Raw genomic sequence first — 15,484 nt, 5'->3', positions numbered from 1 at the left:
CACTCTGGGTCCCATCAACACTGATGGCACCTGGCAGGCCCAGCCCCTGAGAGAGGGGAGAGATGCTGGAGGAGCTGACATGGATGAGGGAAGACTGTTCTGAGGAAAGACACTGGACCTGGGCCTGAAGGATGACTTGGAGCCAGCAGGTGGAGGCTGGGGAAAGAGTCCAGGTCTTTAAGGTGGGCTGCGAGGTCCGGAGGCAGGCAGGCAGCAGCTAGCTGTCTGTATGAGTGGGAGAGAAGGCCTGTGTGGCTGGAGCATAAGTGTAGTGGGGGAGTGTGCTCTGCGTGGAATCTGGAACGGAGGCAGGGGCCGGGCCATACCAGGCTTTACAGGGCGTGCTAAGGCTTTGAGCTCATTCTCAGAGCACTGGACAGTTGTTGAAAGGTTGATGTTGGGTGTGATGTGATCCTATTTGGTTGTCACCTTTGGGTCAGAAACCTTATTTTTATTTTATTTTATTTTTGTAGCTTCTTGATATTGAAACTCTAGCTTTGCAAATCCTGAAGTGCTTACTTTAAAACCCCTTGCTCCCCACCCCATGAATACGAGACCACAAAGAGCAAGCAACAAAGCCAGGCCCCGACAGAGGAGTGGGGCAGCTGGCTAGACTTGCCTCATGGCCTGTCCCTGCTTACCCAGCTCCAAGATCACCTGGGTGAAATACGCGTCTAAGCATTAAGACAAGCTGTGTGAATTCCATCATAAACAGACACGTTACTTGTGTGAATGCCCATCTTCTGCAGCCTCAGAGGGTGATTGTGATGTACTTTCTTAGGGGAGAGAGTCTTGAAGGTAGAATCCCTAAAAGTGGGTAGAGAGAAAAGGATTAAAAGGTGGGCTCTTGCCTTGAGCCCAGGAGTTTGAGGTTGTAGTGAGCTGTGATCCCGTCACTGTACTCCAGCCTTGGGGACAGAATGAGACCCTGTCTCTAAAAATAATAAATACAATAAATAAATGTTAAAAGGGTCTTTGGCAGTGAAAAGACTGGAAAAAACTAGCTCTGATTTGTTCATTCACTCACAACACCTTGGTAGTCACTGCTTCACACAGAGCTGGGGATGAGACACAAAGATGAGCAAGATGCACATAGCTCACACTGGGGTGGCCTTGCGGGCCGCTCCCAGGCTCTGTGGTTCCATCAGTCTGCTGGGACTTCCTGTGCAAGCTGCCATTGGAAAGCATCTGCCTCGTTTTCTGCCAGCCCCTGACTTGCAGTTTCACAGAAGACCCCACAGAGTGCTTCTCTACCACCAGGGCTGCAGCAGCAGGTGGCCAGCTCAGGATGTGGCATCCTGGGACTGCATCCTCACTCTGCCCTGAAGTTGGTGCATGTCCCAAGGCTGCTGACTGGCCCCATTGGAGCAGCTTCCATTTTCTTCTCTTTGTAAAATATGCAAGTGGAGATCAATGCTCTGTGAGATCCAGCCTGGCACTAATGTGTTATATCCCAAGCCCATCTCCTGGCCAGCAGTGGGGCTTATGACAAGAGGTGGGTAGGGCATCATCTGGTGTAGGATTTCCCTTGTCCACTGCTTCCCAGTGCTGGCCTGGAGGACTCTGCCACTGGCATCCCATGAGGTGACAGGCTGTGCTGAGGGCGAGGTGCTGCTCACGGACCTGAGCAGGGGGGCACCCTACAGCTGCATAACCCAGCACCCACCCCTCCACCCCTGCCCCAACGTTGCAGGTGCACCCTTTGCTCCCGGGCTCATCCACCATCATGATCCATGACTTGTGCCTCGTCTTCCCAGCCCCAGCCAAGGCTGTGGTTTACGTGTCGGACATTCAGGAGCTGTACATCCGTGTGGTTGACAAGGTCAGTGGAAGCTTCATGATGGGGCACCCTCGGCTGACCTGCAGGAACTGGGAGGGAGGGGACTGTGGGAAGAATGTTCTGCATGGCCTTTGCTTTTTGCTCCTGGAGTCTGCATCCCTTCCCCTGTGAGCTTGCAGAGCTGTCTCCCATCTCCTTCGCTCCATGTGGAGGATCCAGAGTCCCTTCAGTAAGGGACTTCTTCATCCCAGGTGACATCCCCATGAGGCTTGGCAGTAAATCCTGCTGGAAGTTGTCTCTAAATTAGCCATGACCTGGGAATTCCATGTCTTCTGGCCGGTGTAGGTTATTAACCAGCCAGGCACATGCCCTGCTGAGCATGAATTTTCTTCCCAGAATATAGATTTTGGGTTCTCTGGGGTTTCAGTGGCAAATGAGCACAATTCACCCATGCCAAGCACCATGGAAAAAAGAGACAAGGAATAGATCTCGGTTTATCTTTCACATCGATAGGGAATTTTTATTACTCCAAATATCTGAGGTAGCTGAAGCTGGGCTTTCAGAGGGTTGCAATCAGGTTCCTCAGTGGATAGAAGGGCTGGTAATTAAAAGGGGAGTGTTCATGCGGCTTAGGCTCCTTAAGAAGCTAATATGCTCTGCCCAGCCCCATATACTCCTCCTATAGTCTCATTTTCACTGCTGTTTGCTAATCATCTGTTTCTTCACTGTGTATTTCTGATTCTCATTTCCTAAAGTTCTTACTGTATTATACACTGCCAGGTGTGAGCTGTTCAGTCAGTCAGCATTTATTGAGCTCCTACTGGATGCTGCTGTTCGGAGTGGTGTTTCATCTCCCTAATTAGTGTATTAGTTATTTAAGAGTAGAATGTGGAATTTATGCCTCTAAGTATCCCCAAGCTCCCCCTCATCAATTTTCATTTGGTGACTGGCTGATAGTCCAGAAGTCAACCTGGGTGATTCTCCTGATTCCCAGGTCTGTGGATTGAGGTTGGTGATGCTATCTCAGAAAGTCATGGGGCACCATAGATGGTAGGATTGGTCTTTTGGAGGCCGCCCCTGAACCTCTGTCCCCATGATGCAGGTGGAGATTGGGAAGACAGTGAAGGCATACGTCCGTGTGCTGGACTTGCACAAGAAGCCCTTCCTGGCCAAATACTTCCCCTTCATGGACCTGAAGCTCCAAGCAGCCTCCCCGATCATTACATTGGTGTGAGTTCTCCTAGGGGTCAGAGGAGGGCACCTCAGAGACAGTGCTGATCCCAGCTGCAGCCTTTCCCATGGGGTGGTCTTAGAGAAGTCCCAGCCCTTCCCTCTGTTTCAGGGCCCTTGATGAAGTCCTTGACAACTACACCATCACATTCCTCATCCACGGCGTGACCATCGGCCAGACCAGTCTAACTGCAAGTGTGACCAATAAAGCTGGACAGAGAATCAACTCAGCCCCACAACAGATTGAAGTAAGACGGGTTCTTCCCACACTATGTGGGATCAGCCCAGTGCTGGGGGTTGGAGGTGTCTTTATAGTTGGGGGTATCTTTATAGTACAGTCCAGGAAGCTACTGTGGAGAAGCCATATAAAAGTCTGTGCCCCACAATGTCCTCTCATCAAAAGGCAGCTGTTACTAGCTCCAGGGCTCTGGGAGGCAACAAAGTTGGACCGGCAGAACCAGAGGGAGGGGTCCAAGTGACTTTACTTTTCCTCTGTGACATGGGGGATTGTGCGGCTCAGAGAAGGGGTGTGCCTGGTCACATGGCAAGGGGACACACCAGGACCATTCCCAGAAAGCACTGACTGGGCGGAAGCTTAGACAGATGCTGGCTCATGTGTAGAAGAACTCCTTAACCATTGATCCTGAGCCATAGAACAGGCGCTTCGAGGGCATTGGGCACCTGTCACGGGCTGTGTGAGCAGAGGTATCATAAAGGGAACTCCTGAAGTAGGTGATTCCTGGATGAGAGGTGCTTTGAGGTCCCCACACCGGCTCAGTGTGTGGTATGGGGTTGTCTCGGGAGATTAGGTTATGACAGGAGCCCCACTGCAGCCATAGGCCACAGCAGTTGTGGCCCAGGCATCATTTGAAGTCTATACACAGCAGCAGCATTAAACCAGCCCTGCCAGCATCCTCCCTGCGTCTGGGCCACGTTGGGGCTGGTGAGCATCATTAATCTGTGATCCAAAGCAGGTGGGTGCCATCTGTGTCTCTAGATGGAAGCGCACCTTTCTTCTTCTGGTGATGAGAAATTTGTTTCTGCCCATCAATAGCGCAGCTGCAGAGACCGATACTCCCACACAAGTAGCACCCTGGCCACCTCCTGCATTCACTCACCTACTCCTGCCAGGCAGGCACTTGTAGGGGTTGCAGGAGGAGCAGGTGGGGGCTTCACCTGCTCCACAGAGTGGCATCAACATCCCTGGTCTCCTCCCAGGCTAATCCGGAGGGTGTGCTAGGAGAAGAGCAACCTCTGGGGCTCTGGGTGCTCCCATATTGGTGGGGCTACCCTGTGGGGCTACCTCTGGCTCCACAGGCCAGGTGGCTGGGGATATACATTGCTAATGTGTCCCCGGGCGCTGCTGCCATTGCTGCTTAGTGACCACACACTGAGAACCGCTGCTCTGAGGGGATGACTCAACTGCATAAAAGCCATCCCTCCAAGGGGACGGCCCAGCTTTTGGAGTTTAGCATCTAGGGAAAGTGAAACACAGTCACAGACAGAAGAACACACCCCAGAGAACCAGGGAGCCTCGGCCAGTGACTGGGAGACAGCCCCCAGCACTGGCCCAGGACCCTGGCCTTTCTGGTCACTGCTCAGAGAGGGGTGATGTCCATGCCCCAAGTTTTCCTCTCATGAAACATGTAGCACATGAGTTATGCTCAGTGCCGTGGGCTTGGGGCACAGCAGTCCTTTCTCTCCTGTGTCTCCCAACAGGTCTTTCCCCCGTTCAGGCTGATGCCCAGGAAGGTGACACTGCTTATCGGGGCCACGATGCAGGTGAGAGCCGAGAGGCCATGTCCTGCTCCAGCCCTAGTGCAGGCCACCACCCGGTTCCAGGCACGCTACCTGTGGCCCTGCATGCAGTGACTGGGAGAAGAAGGCAGAAGCTGCCTGCACTGGGGCCCTGGCTCTCTGAGTGGGAGGCGTGGGCTGCCTGGCATGACGGGCACTGACACACCGCTCTTTCCTCCCTGCTCAGGTCACCTCCGAGGGCGGCCCCCAGCCTCAGTCCAACATCCTTTTCTCCATCAGCAATGAGAGCGTTGCACTGGTGAGTGCTGCCGGGCTGGTACGAGGCCTCGCCGTCGGGAACGGCACTGTGTCTGGGCTCGTGCAGGCAGTGGATGCAGAGACTGGCAAGGTGGTCATCATCTCTCAGGTAACAGGCTATTGGAGACTGGCACTCTCTGAACCCCCTGGGATGGCCAGCTCTGGCGATGGGCCCATTGCTTCCCAAGGCAGCTGTGCCTGGGACAGAAGCCTCTTTACTGTGTTTGGGTTCTGCCTCTGAGTACCACCCCTCTCCAAGGGTACTGCTTCGGCCCTCTGGGTCTGCAGTCCCTGCAGGGACCCTGGTGCAGGACAGCCCTGCCAATATGCACCCAGACCCCCAGAGGTTGCTCTTCTCCAGGTTGAGTCTCCCAGTCCTTCCAGCTGCTCCTTACAGGGCAGGGTGTTCAGCAACCCCCAGCCCCAAAGGGCCCTTCCAGTAGAGGATGATGGCACTCGTGGTGAGGGCAGGCGCTGCTTTGAGCACTTTGCCTTCATCTCCTTGAGTCCTCTCAGGGCTCAGGGCTAAAATCAGGGCCTTTGCATTCTGCCTGACCTGCTTCGCCAGCAGTGACTTGCTGAAGCATCTTGGAAGGCTGCTTTGGGGTTCTACTCACAGCTGCGCCAGAAACTTGGTCTGTAAGAAGAGCCTTCTGTGATGTGTAATGCAACTGTGGACCGAAACCCGTTTCAGAGTCAGTCATCCCATTCCTCATGAGAACTAGGTCCCCTGGAAGCAGTCCGTGCAGTCCTGAGTTCAGAGCCTGTAAACACAGCGCCCCAGGAGCTGGCGAGTGCACTGCCCCAGACAGGGTGCAGGGAAGTCCTTATTCTCAGAGGCTGACTTTGATCACTGAGTTCATTGATTTACTCCTTTTCCCAGTGTGTGTCAATTTTGAAGACAAAGAGAAAGCCTTGGGGATGTAAAAACCTGTCCTAGGGATGGGGCAGAGTTCAGATGGGCTTCCTGGAGCGTGACATTCAGGACCACAGGAGACTGTATGTTTTTTTGTTTTTTTTTTTCCTCTAAAAAGGAGTGCATCCTCAGGAGCTGGCTGGTTTTTCTCCTAAGGGCGTAGGTAAAGGGCAGCTTCCTAGAAATTCAGCAAGAGGGGCACAGGACCCTGTGTTTTCCTTGTCTTTGTGGTCTAACCTTGCTGGGCACCCTCTCTTCTAGGTCCCCCATCTGGCGAGTTGGGGAGGTGCTGGGGAAAGGCCCTGGTGGTCTTGGCAGGTGGAGGGGCTGCACCACCAGCCCTATCTGAAAGGCATGTTCTTGAGCTTAGGCAGGCAGGGGCTTCACCTGTGGCCCCTTGTCCATGCCTGGAATGTGATTCTGGTCAGATGCTTCCAGTTCCATCTGTCCATTCCAGGTCACACAGCCAGCACCCCAAGGCCATGGGGTAGGCCAGGACGAGCAGGAGGAGACTGAGCAGAAGGATGAGTGAAAGGAGGGGAATGGGTTTTTATCAAGCACCTACTGTGTGCCAGGTATTAGCCCAAGTCATGAGGCTCAGAAGATGGGCTCAGCATGAGCACGTCAAAGGGCCTAAGGGTTTTAATAGCCTCAGTTCAGCATGACTCAGCAGCACTAGGAGGAAGCCAGGAGAGTTAGTCTTTGGCCAGATTAATAGGAGTGTGGAGTTGAGAATGAAGGAGGTTATAAATTCTGATCAGACTCTACAGGGCTGCTGCATTCGTCCCTGTACTCTGCTCAGTCAGAGACAGGCAGGCTGGATTTGGGGTTGGGAGGGCCTGGAGACCTGTTGCTTGAGGGCAGCCAGGCCTAAGGAAGAGCAGGCACCAGTTCCCGGCCCCAAGTCTGCAGTGCTGACCCGGAGCAGCTGGATCAGACAGGGCGGCAGCCTCAGAGGACTGGACTGGGACCTATGGGACCTTGGGAGAGGCAGTGGCTGGCCCATGAAGGACAAGCCGCCCACAAAGCCAGGCCTCCCGGGGCAGAGGAGCACGGTGCTGGTCATCCTGAAGGGCTTTCTCGCCACAGATTCTGAGCCACAGCCTCCTTCCCTTGAGGGGTCCCTTCCTGAAACATCCCTGGCCAGCACAGCATCCCCGCACCTAAGTGCCAGCCTCTTTCCCCAGGACCTCGTGCAGGTGGAGGTGCTGCTGCTACGGGCCGTGAGAATCCGCGCCCCCATCATGCGGATGAGGACAGGCACCCAGGTGAGCTGACCTCCTGGGCTCTGAATGCTGGTTCCCGAAGAGCCACTGCTGGAACCTTGTCCTCGAGTTAGAGTGCTTCTCCACCTCCTCCATCTCCCTGGCCCGGGTATCTAGGGCCTGCTTCTCACCTGTCCCCACCCAGGGAGACACCCTCCATTGCTCTCTGGTAGCCACTGATGGAAGGCCTGCTTCCTGCTGTCCTGTCACCTTCCCACATCTGGAATAGCACCAGATGCCTAACAGGAGCACAGTGACCGTGGTGCTTACTCCACTCCATGCTGTCTTGGACATTAATCCATTTGGTGTTCATAGCAGCCCTGGGAGGTTAGTGTCAGAACCATCTTGGTATTGCAGATGAACAAATGAACACACAGAAAGCTTAAGGCCCGTGTCCAGGGCCACACAGCTAGGAAGTGGCAGCACTGGGAGTGGACTGGGCAGCCTGGCACGGCACCTGCTGTGGCCTTTTGCCATCTTGCCTCCACCTGTGCCCTCAAGCCAACTCAGCAAATAAGAGACTAAAGGAGCTGGGGACCGCACCCACGCATGCCCTGTGAGCAGGGACCCCAGCTAGATTAGGAGAGAGGGGCCTGGAGGAACCAGTACTGTGGGGCAGTGCGAGCTGTGCTGTTGGTGGACCCATGGCCTCCTAGAGCTCCAGGGACTCCTTCCAGAAATGAGTCTCTTGGCCATGGAGAGGCACAGCCTGCTGCAGGGGAGGGACAGTGTGGGGAAAACAGTCCCACCTCTGGTTTGCTCGTTTGATATTTCATCAAAATTCCCAAACCTGTGCCGTGCTCTTCTCTGGTTGGGGAAGAATTGGGTTCGTCTCCTACTGCTTGAAGGAGGCAGCAAAGCTTCTGGGGGCATTCCCAGTGCTGGGAACTACTGCTTCTGACTTCTTCCTGCAGATGCCCGTATATGTCACTGGCATCACCAACCACCAGAACCCTTTCTCCTTTGGCAATGCCGTGCCAGGCCTGACCTTCCACTGGTCTGTCACCAAGCGGGACGTCCTGGACCTCCGAGGACGGCACCACGAGGTAGGTAACCATCCCCCCAGAGCTCACCTCCCAGCCCTGTCCCAGGCCAGCACCCCGAGGGTCAGGGAGGGTTCCCGCCACATTGTCTCAGAGGAGGTCCTCATCCTCACACCTAGAGAGGCCCTCCCGCTTTCTTCCCTCTCCCGAGGCTCATCGGGACTCCCTTCTCTCAAATGCTAACCACGCAGACAGAGTGAGTAGGTGCCTCTCCTGACAGAAGTGGCCGTGTGAGGAAGTCACAAAAGTCCTGGGAGGTCAGAGTCTGCAGCTTCTGACCATTTTCTGAGATGATGCCTGGCAGCCCTCGGTTTCTCTTGCTTCATCCCAGAGGCCAAACTCCCCTTCCCTTAGCCCAGCGAGGGGCCCTGGCTCCTCCTGAGATGTCAGAGCTGGAAGGTGCCGGGGAGACTACTAAGTCCCTCTGTGTTAACTGAGGCCAGAAACAGGAAGGGACTTGCCCAGGGTTGCCCAGCAAGCCAGTGGGGAAATGGGACTGGACACCAGCCCCTGTGACTCTAGGCTCAAGCCCAGGTGGGTCTTGGACACACAGGACCCAAGTGGAGGGTGGCTTGAAAGGTCGCTCCCTGCCTCATTCAGGGACAGTGGGGATGGAGGCCTGGAAAGAGGCCCAGGCCCAGGGATGGGATTCCCTAAAGGCTGTCTGAAGCTTGTCTAGTGTAGGACTAATGCCCCCCACAACCCTACTCAGTGGGAACAGGGTCCTGTGTCTGGTGCCTGGGGGCTCCCCCACATTGCCCCCATGGAGCACAAGCAGTGAGACTTATTAACAGATATCCTAAAACAAAGCAGTCTGCAGGGACACACTGCAAAACCCAGCATCACTCTGGGTGACCTACAAGCACTGAAGTCTGAGGGACAACCTGTCATGAAGGCCCCTGGCTTATGTGGGTGGGCCCAGTATTTTCCAAATGCATCTGTGCACGTTGTGCAATGCAGGCAGGGCAGGACCTGGGCACCCATGCTGGGGAAGCCGGGTCTGCACAGCTCTGGAGTTAGCAGACCCAACCCGGGCAGGAAGGCAGGGCCCTTGAGAATAGGCCAACAGCTGCCAGGAGGAGGGCTTGGGGGTTCTGGGCCTACTGTCCAGCTCTACCTTTTTGAGGACACAGGGACCTGGGCCTTACACCTGAAAATGTGTTTGATGTCTTCCAGGCGTCAATCCGACTCCCGTCACAGTACAACTTTGCCATGAACGTGCTTGGCCGGGTGAAAGGCCGGACCGGGCTGAGGGTGGTGGTCAAGGCTGTGGACCCCACATCGGGGCAGCTGTATGGCCTGGCTAGAGAACTCTCGGATGAGATCCAAGTCCAGGTAGGAGGCAGGTGGACAGGCCACAGGGAAGGGGGAGAGGAAGTGCCAGCTGCCCAATCCTCCTCCAGAGCCACATGTTGCATGGGCAGAGGCTGGGAGACCTGAGAAGCTCTCAGTCCATGGGGTTGACAGTGGTCCATCGCAGTGGGGTAAGCATCCGAGTGTGACTGGTGCTGTGGGAGCCCAGAGGTAGGGCCAAGCAAAGTCTTCACAGAAGAGTAATGTTTCAGGATGAGAGGGGCTGGCAAAGGCCTGGAGGTGGGAACTCACTTGATGTGTGGCCAAAAGAGCAAAAAATTCTGAGCTTGGGGCTCCCTGCGGCTGAGTGGCCATTAATTTCATCGTCTGTGTTTATTTAACACACATAGAGCACCCAGAGGCTGGGGCGCCCTTACACGTTTTTCAGTATTGCTGCCTCCAGACCTCAGGTGAAGCCTGCTGGGCAGCGGCTGAAGGGGCCGCCACCTGCTGATGCCCCTGAGGCAGGGAGGGTCAAGGTCACAGGGTAAGTGGGGAATGGCCTCAAGAGGCCGGGGTACTGTGACCTGTCTGCATTTGGAAAACAGCCTCAGAGAGGGAGGGGCCTTGTTCAGAGCCAGGGGGTCAGGACTGAGTCCAGCAGTTCTCCTGCCTGGGGTGCAGCCCTGGGTCTGTATCTGGCCTGTCCCTGCTACTTACAGGATGGGATCTGGGTGAGCTCCTGCCTCTCTGGGCCCCTCTGCAAGGTAGGGAGTTGGCAAATTGGTTCTGAAGAGCAATTTCGTCTTCAAGGGCCTCGTTCTGCTCCTCTGGACCTCAGTAACCCCTAGGTGCTCCTAAGCTGTAAAGAAAAACAAAAAATGTTCCCTATATGTCCCAAAACAGTTTCTAGTCCCCTCCTCAAGAAGAAATAAACTATGTCTAACCCAAGCACCTCCCTGATCAGGGGCAAAGAAGCAAACTTTTCAAGAAAGAAAACACCCACAAAAAAAAAACCCCACCGATTTGCCAACCCCTCACTCCTGCCTGCACGTGCACACACACACACACACATATACACACACACAGAGACACATATACATACATAAACGCATATACAGACACACAGAGGTCCACATGCACATCCCCACACTCACCAAGTGCATGTTCTTTGTTAAAAGGAAGTAAGTTCTGGAGCCTATCATGGAATTAAAGGCAGGGCTTTGCAGCTTCCAAATTCTGTGACCTCAGTTGGGTCACTTGACAGCTCTGTGCCTCTGTTTCCCTATCTGATAGCAGGTGGAGTTTGAGTAAATCAGAAACTAGAGAATCTGGATCCAGCCTACAAATGTGTTTTATTTGGCTTACTCAGGCCTTTGAGACAGCTTGTTGTCATGTAAAGATAGGAAGATTCTATGTGAAAATCTAAGATGCAGCATGTCCTAACGATATGGTGTCTGCCACAGCAAAATCAGCAGGCAATGAGAAGCAACCTTGACTCCATTAGAGCTGCGCTGTCCAGTTTGCCACAGGCCCCACCACTCCCTGTTGTCTTCCTGACAGTGAGATCAAGTATCAGTTGCCATTTACCATGGGGCTTGTGCTGTTGCTTTTCTTCTAGTTAACAGGAAAGTGGGAAATCTCTTACAACTCCCCCTTCATCTAAAGAGAAAGATAGGAATGCATGGCTTAAAAAAAATAGGAGGAACCCTATTTGTGAATGTATTTACTGGGCAGTAAGTGTGTCTGCGTCAGACTCAGTGAGGTGGCTTCCCTGTGGATGCTGGAAGGGGGCATACAAGTCAGCCTCGTCTCACCTGACACTGAAACCCCACCCAGCTTCCAAAGGCTGTTTCTCATCATTTGGGAAGTGCTGCCCCTCCTGTCACTTCATATGGAGCCCACAACTCTCAAGACAGGCGTGGAGAGGGTGTTAGTTGTGGACTGTGCACACAAGGAAATCTAGGCTTACCTGGACAGAGCACAGAAGGAGCCGGGAGGGACAGAATCAGGCCATCTTCCTCTTGGAGAAGCACTTGTCAGATCTGATGATACTGGCCATGGCCCAGGGCTCAGGCCCAAAGGGCATCCACCTGGTCTGATCAGAGGCCAGTGGGGAGCTCAGGGCACAGCTTTACCTGCCAGCTAGTGACTGCCCCTGAACCAGGCTGGGAGGCCACAGAGGCAGCAGCCCCAAGGGGCCTTAGAGAGGGGACTTACACAGGTGGTGGACACATCTGAAGTCTTACAGAGAAGGGGTCTGGAGTTCCCAGGCAGGTGTTGCTGCTGTGGGCTCAGGGAGCTACCAGGGCCTTGGAGCACCTGGGCGTCCCAGGATGAGATCTGAGCCAATCTCATGAGGCTGATCATCTGCTAGACTGAGCTCCTCGCCAGGCCCTTGTGTGTGTCTATGTGGATCCTGCAAGAGCATGGCCAGAGCCAGCCAGAGGGGCCTGGGAGGTGGAACGGGGGTTGTTCTGAGATGGTGGCAATGAGGAGGAGGATGTCTCTGTGAGAAGAAGGAGCAGTTAGGTGGTGCCTTGCCCAGGCTCAGTCCTGGCACAGTTACCCTGAGCAAGATCCTGTTGCTGGAGTTGTGCGTGCTGCCCTCCGAGCTCATATCCTAGCAGGTAAAGTTCTCCCTCACTGGGCACGGAGGGAGAGGCCTATGTTTCCAGGCTCCTTAAAGGAGCTCCCATTAGGCTACACAAACATGAGGCTGCCTGCCTTTTCTCATCATATCTTTGGCGCGCACACGTGTGTGTGTGTGTGTGTGTGTGTGTGTGTGTGTGTGTGTGTGTGTATGTATGTATGTATTAGGGTCTTGCTCTGCTGTTCAGACTGGAGTGCAAGCCTCAGCCTCCCAAGTAGTGGGACTACAGTTGCACACTCCATACGTGGCTAATTTTTAAAATTATTTTGTAGAGACTGGGGGTTTGCTGTGTTGCCTTGGCTGAGCTACTGCACCCGGCCACACCTTTGGCCTCTTAAAGGTCAGCCCTTCACATCATGTCACCAGTGACCTGACAGGCAAGAAAGCTGCTTTTCTCCTCTCTTGCCCCTCCTCGACTCTTGCTGCTAGGAGAGAAGCAGACACCTGGCCTGGATATGACTCCAGTGCCCCATCGGAAGTGAAACTTGCCCTCTCTTGCAGGTGTTTGAGAAGCTGCAGCTGCTCAACCCTGAAATAGAAGCAGAACAAATATTAATGTCGCCCAACTCGTATATAAAGCTGCAGACAAACAGGTACGTGACTCAGCTCTTGTTTCCAGCAAAGCTGTGTGGCTGTACTTGCATCCGACAGCTCATGTGTCAACACTGTCAGGAGCCATGGGTGCTTTCAGGGAGGTTTTCTCCTGTTGTGCTTGGAATGGATGAGGCCTCTGCCTGCTCCTTCTCTTCTCTGTGGTGCTTCTCTGCTTCTTGAAATCACTTCTCACTCTGGGTCTCTTTTTCCTCCTTGTAGCCTAGAAACATTTTTATGCAAGCTACTAAAATTCAGTCTTTAAAAGGGGAAAAAAACACCAGCTTAGAAGTGTTGTGTTTCCAGACTTGCCACTCAGAGTGTAGCTAATGAGCCAGAAGCATCAGCATCATCAGGAAGAGGAGATGCAGCTCTCAGGCTCCACCCAAGACCTGCCCAAGGAGAAGCTGCACTCTAGGGAGATCCCCAGGCGAGGGGGCCACACAGTAACGCTTGGGAAGAGCTGTTTAAAGCTCTTCTGCAAACATAATTCCTACCTTTGATTCTAGGAGGATGCCTTTCATAACAGTGGCTTGCATTTGAATGGCAGTTGCCAAGCGGGAGACTCCACGGGCCACAGGACACTTACTTGTTGCATGAAACACATACATGTTTTCATTCAGCCAAAAGTAACAAAGTGCCAGGCTCCATGCTGGGCTCCAGGAACGCAGATATGGGTGACATAGGGTGCCCTGGAGGAGGGTAGCAGGAGAAGGCTATTAGAAAGCAAGGTGTAGTATTCAAGCCAGAGCCCAAAGAACGGTGCTGTCCATGGGGATTTAGGGGAGGCATGTCCCAGGTGGAGATGCTCGGGCTGGAGTTCTTGAAGGATGAGTAAGAGTTCCCCAGGTTAAGAGGAAGGGGTTGGTGGAGAAATAATGTTTAGGCAGAAGCAATAACATTTGCTCCTAGTCATCTATAGGGCTGTGGAAGAGACAGAGATGATGGGAACTAGCCCTGGGAGCTGGAGGCCTTTCTTTCCTGGGTTTCTTTATTATATTAATAAATATGTAAAAAGGTAAAAAATATGGCGTAATTTGCTTGCTACCCAGTGCATAGTATCAGTAGTTTGCTAACAGTTTTCTTAGCAGGTAGCCTGTTTTTATCCTGTTGACAGTCCTTAGAAATAGGACAAGGCAAAATCATTGCACACCTTTTACCATGTAAGAAGTCAATGCCGAGAGAAGAGGGGACGTAATGTGCACACAGCTGGTGGCAGGACATGTTGGGACCGGCTTTGGCTTCTGTCAGACTCAAAGCCCCATCCTCCACTATGCCAGGCTGCCTTGCTTCAGTAAATTGAGAACAATTTGCTGCAGAAATGATATTTTACAGTAAATGTCCCATGGAGCTGATGAAAGAAACTGCCCTCACAGTCTCTCCCTGCCTGCTGGCCGACTCATGGCAGGCGCTGCTCTGGGAAGAGTGAGAAGCCGCAGTTTGCTTGGAACCATTGGATTTCTGAATTAGTTTTCCGTGGGTGACTGATGAAGCCTCAGACAACTGACAGCACATGGTCCTGAGGCCCGTGGGGCCAAGATTGGGCCTTTTTCACCTCCAAGGAGCATGGGGAGCTGCAGACTCTTAGATGTCCTGGCATTGTATCCAGGCCCACTCCCACTGCTGCCGTCTACAAAAACAGCTCTATTTTGTTTTCCAAAGGGATGGTGCAGCCTCTCTGAGCTACCGCGTCCTGGATGGACCTGAAAAGGTTCCAGTCGTGCATGTTGATGAGAAAGGCTTTCTAGCATCAGGGTCTATGATCGGGACATCCACCATCGAAGTGATTGCACAAGAGCCCTTTGGGGCCAACCAAACCATCATTGTTGCCGTAAAGGTAGGGTTGCATTCTCCTCCTTTTTGGAGTAATGAAAGCAATAGCACTGAGGTAATATGCCTCTCAGGAGTAAAAGTGAATATATTCACCTTCCAGCTGGGAAACTGTAGATAGGAATTTAAGAATAACTCAGGGTAGATAAAAAGCTACAGCATCTTCTGGTCGTCAGAGCCGAAGATCCTTGGGAGATCATTGATTCCAAGTACTTCATTTCATAGATGAGGCCCAGTGAGATCCATGATTGGCGTAAGGTTACAGAAATGGGACTGGCACCACAGCTTCCTGACTGGAGTGCCGGTGCTCCACCCACCGTGCTTGGCCACTGATGTTATCACCACCCACGGTGGAGCTCCTGCTCTGGGCCAGCCCAGTGCCTGGAACATGATCTGTTCTTAAGAGCATTGGATGATATGCTCGGTATCTGCCATAAAAGTCGTGACATCCAGTACATGACATCCGCTGTGCTTTTGAGAATGAGGTGGCCCATTTTCCAGACAAGGAGACTGAGGCTCAGAGTGGGAGTGACTTGCTCAAGGTTGCATGGGAATTGAGAGATGGGGTCTGTCTGCTTTGGGCGGTGTCCTTCTACCATATCATGGCACTGCCCTCTGCCATTCTGTGTTCCTTAGGGATGGGACCTTCTCCATCAGCATCCCTGGGTCAGGTCCTGGGGTTTTGCTGAATGGAATTTTCTTTCCATGTCTCATCACCACTTGCTGAACCCTGGATGACAGAAGACACACACTCTCTTAAATCTTTAGACTCTGCCTGGGTCACAGACCTTTTTCATTAATTCACATCTTCTGTTTCAAAGTGGGTGC

General features: G+C 53.3%; 1 protein-coding gene across 2 annotated transcripts in view; it reads left to right on the top strand.

Moving 5' to 3' along the window:
* The window catches only part of LOC105477739 (nucleoporin 210), a 106,082-nt gene that overhangs the window by 77,423 nt on the left and 13,175 nt on the right, over positions 1-15,484 (top strand). For both annotated transcript variants that reach the window (XM_011734435.2, XM_071092243.1), the window contains exons 21-30: positions 1,694-1,822; positions 2,883-3,010; positions 3,123-3,258; positions 4,730-4,792; positions 4,995-5,174; positions 7,169-7,249; positions 8,161-8,292; positions 9,466-9,624; positions 12,737-12,828; positions 14,489-14,663. In XM_011734435.2, the coding sequence (XP_011732737.2) occupies positions 1,694-1,822; positions 2,883-3,010; positions 3,123-3,258; positions 4,730-4,792; positions 4,995-5,174; positions 7,169-7,249; positions 8,161-8,292; positions 9,466-9,624; positions 12,737-12,828; positions 14,489-14,663 (1,275 nt within the window). The remainder of the gene's footprint in view (positions 1-1,693; positions 1,823-2,882; positions 3,011-3,122; positions 3,259-4,729; positions 4,793-4,994; positions 5,175-7,168; positions 7,250-8,160; positions 8,293-9,465; positions 9,625-12,736; positions 12,829-14,488; positions 14,664-15,484) is intronic.

This window comes from Macaca nemestrina, chromosome 2 (assembly GCF_043159975.1).
Source record: "Macaca nemestrina isolate mMacNem1 chromosome 2, mMacNem.hap1, whole genome shotgun sequence".
NCBI lineage: Eukaryota > Metazoa > Chordata > Mammalia > Primates > Cercopithecidae > Macaca > Macaca nemestrina.
This window is presented reverse-complemented; position numbering and strand designations above follow the sequence as displayed.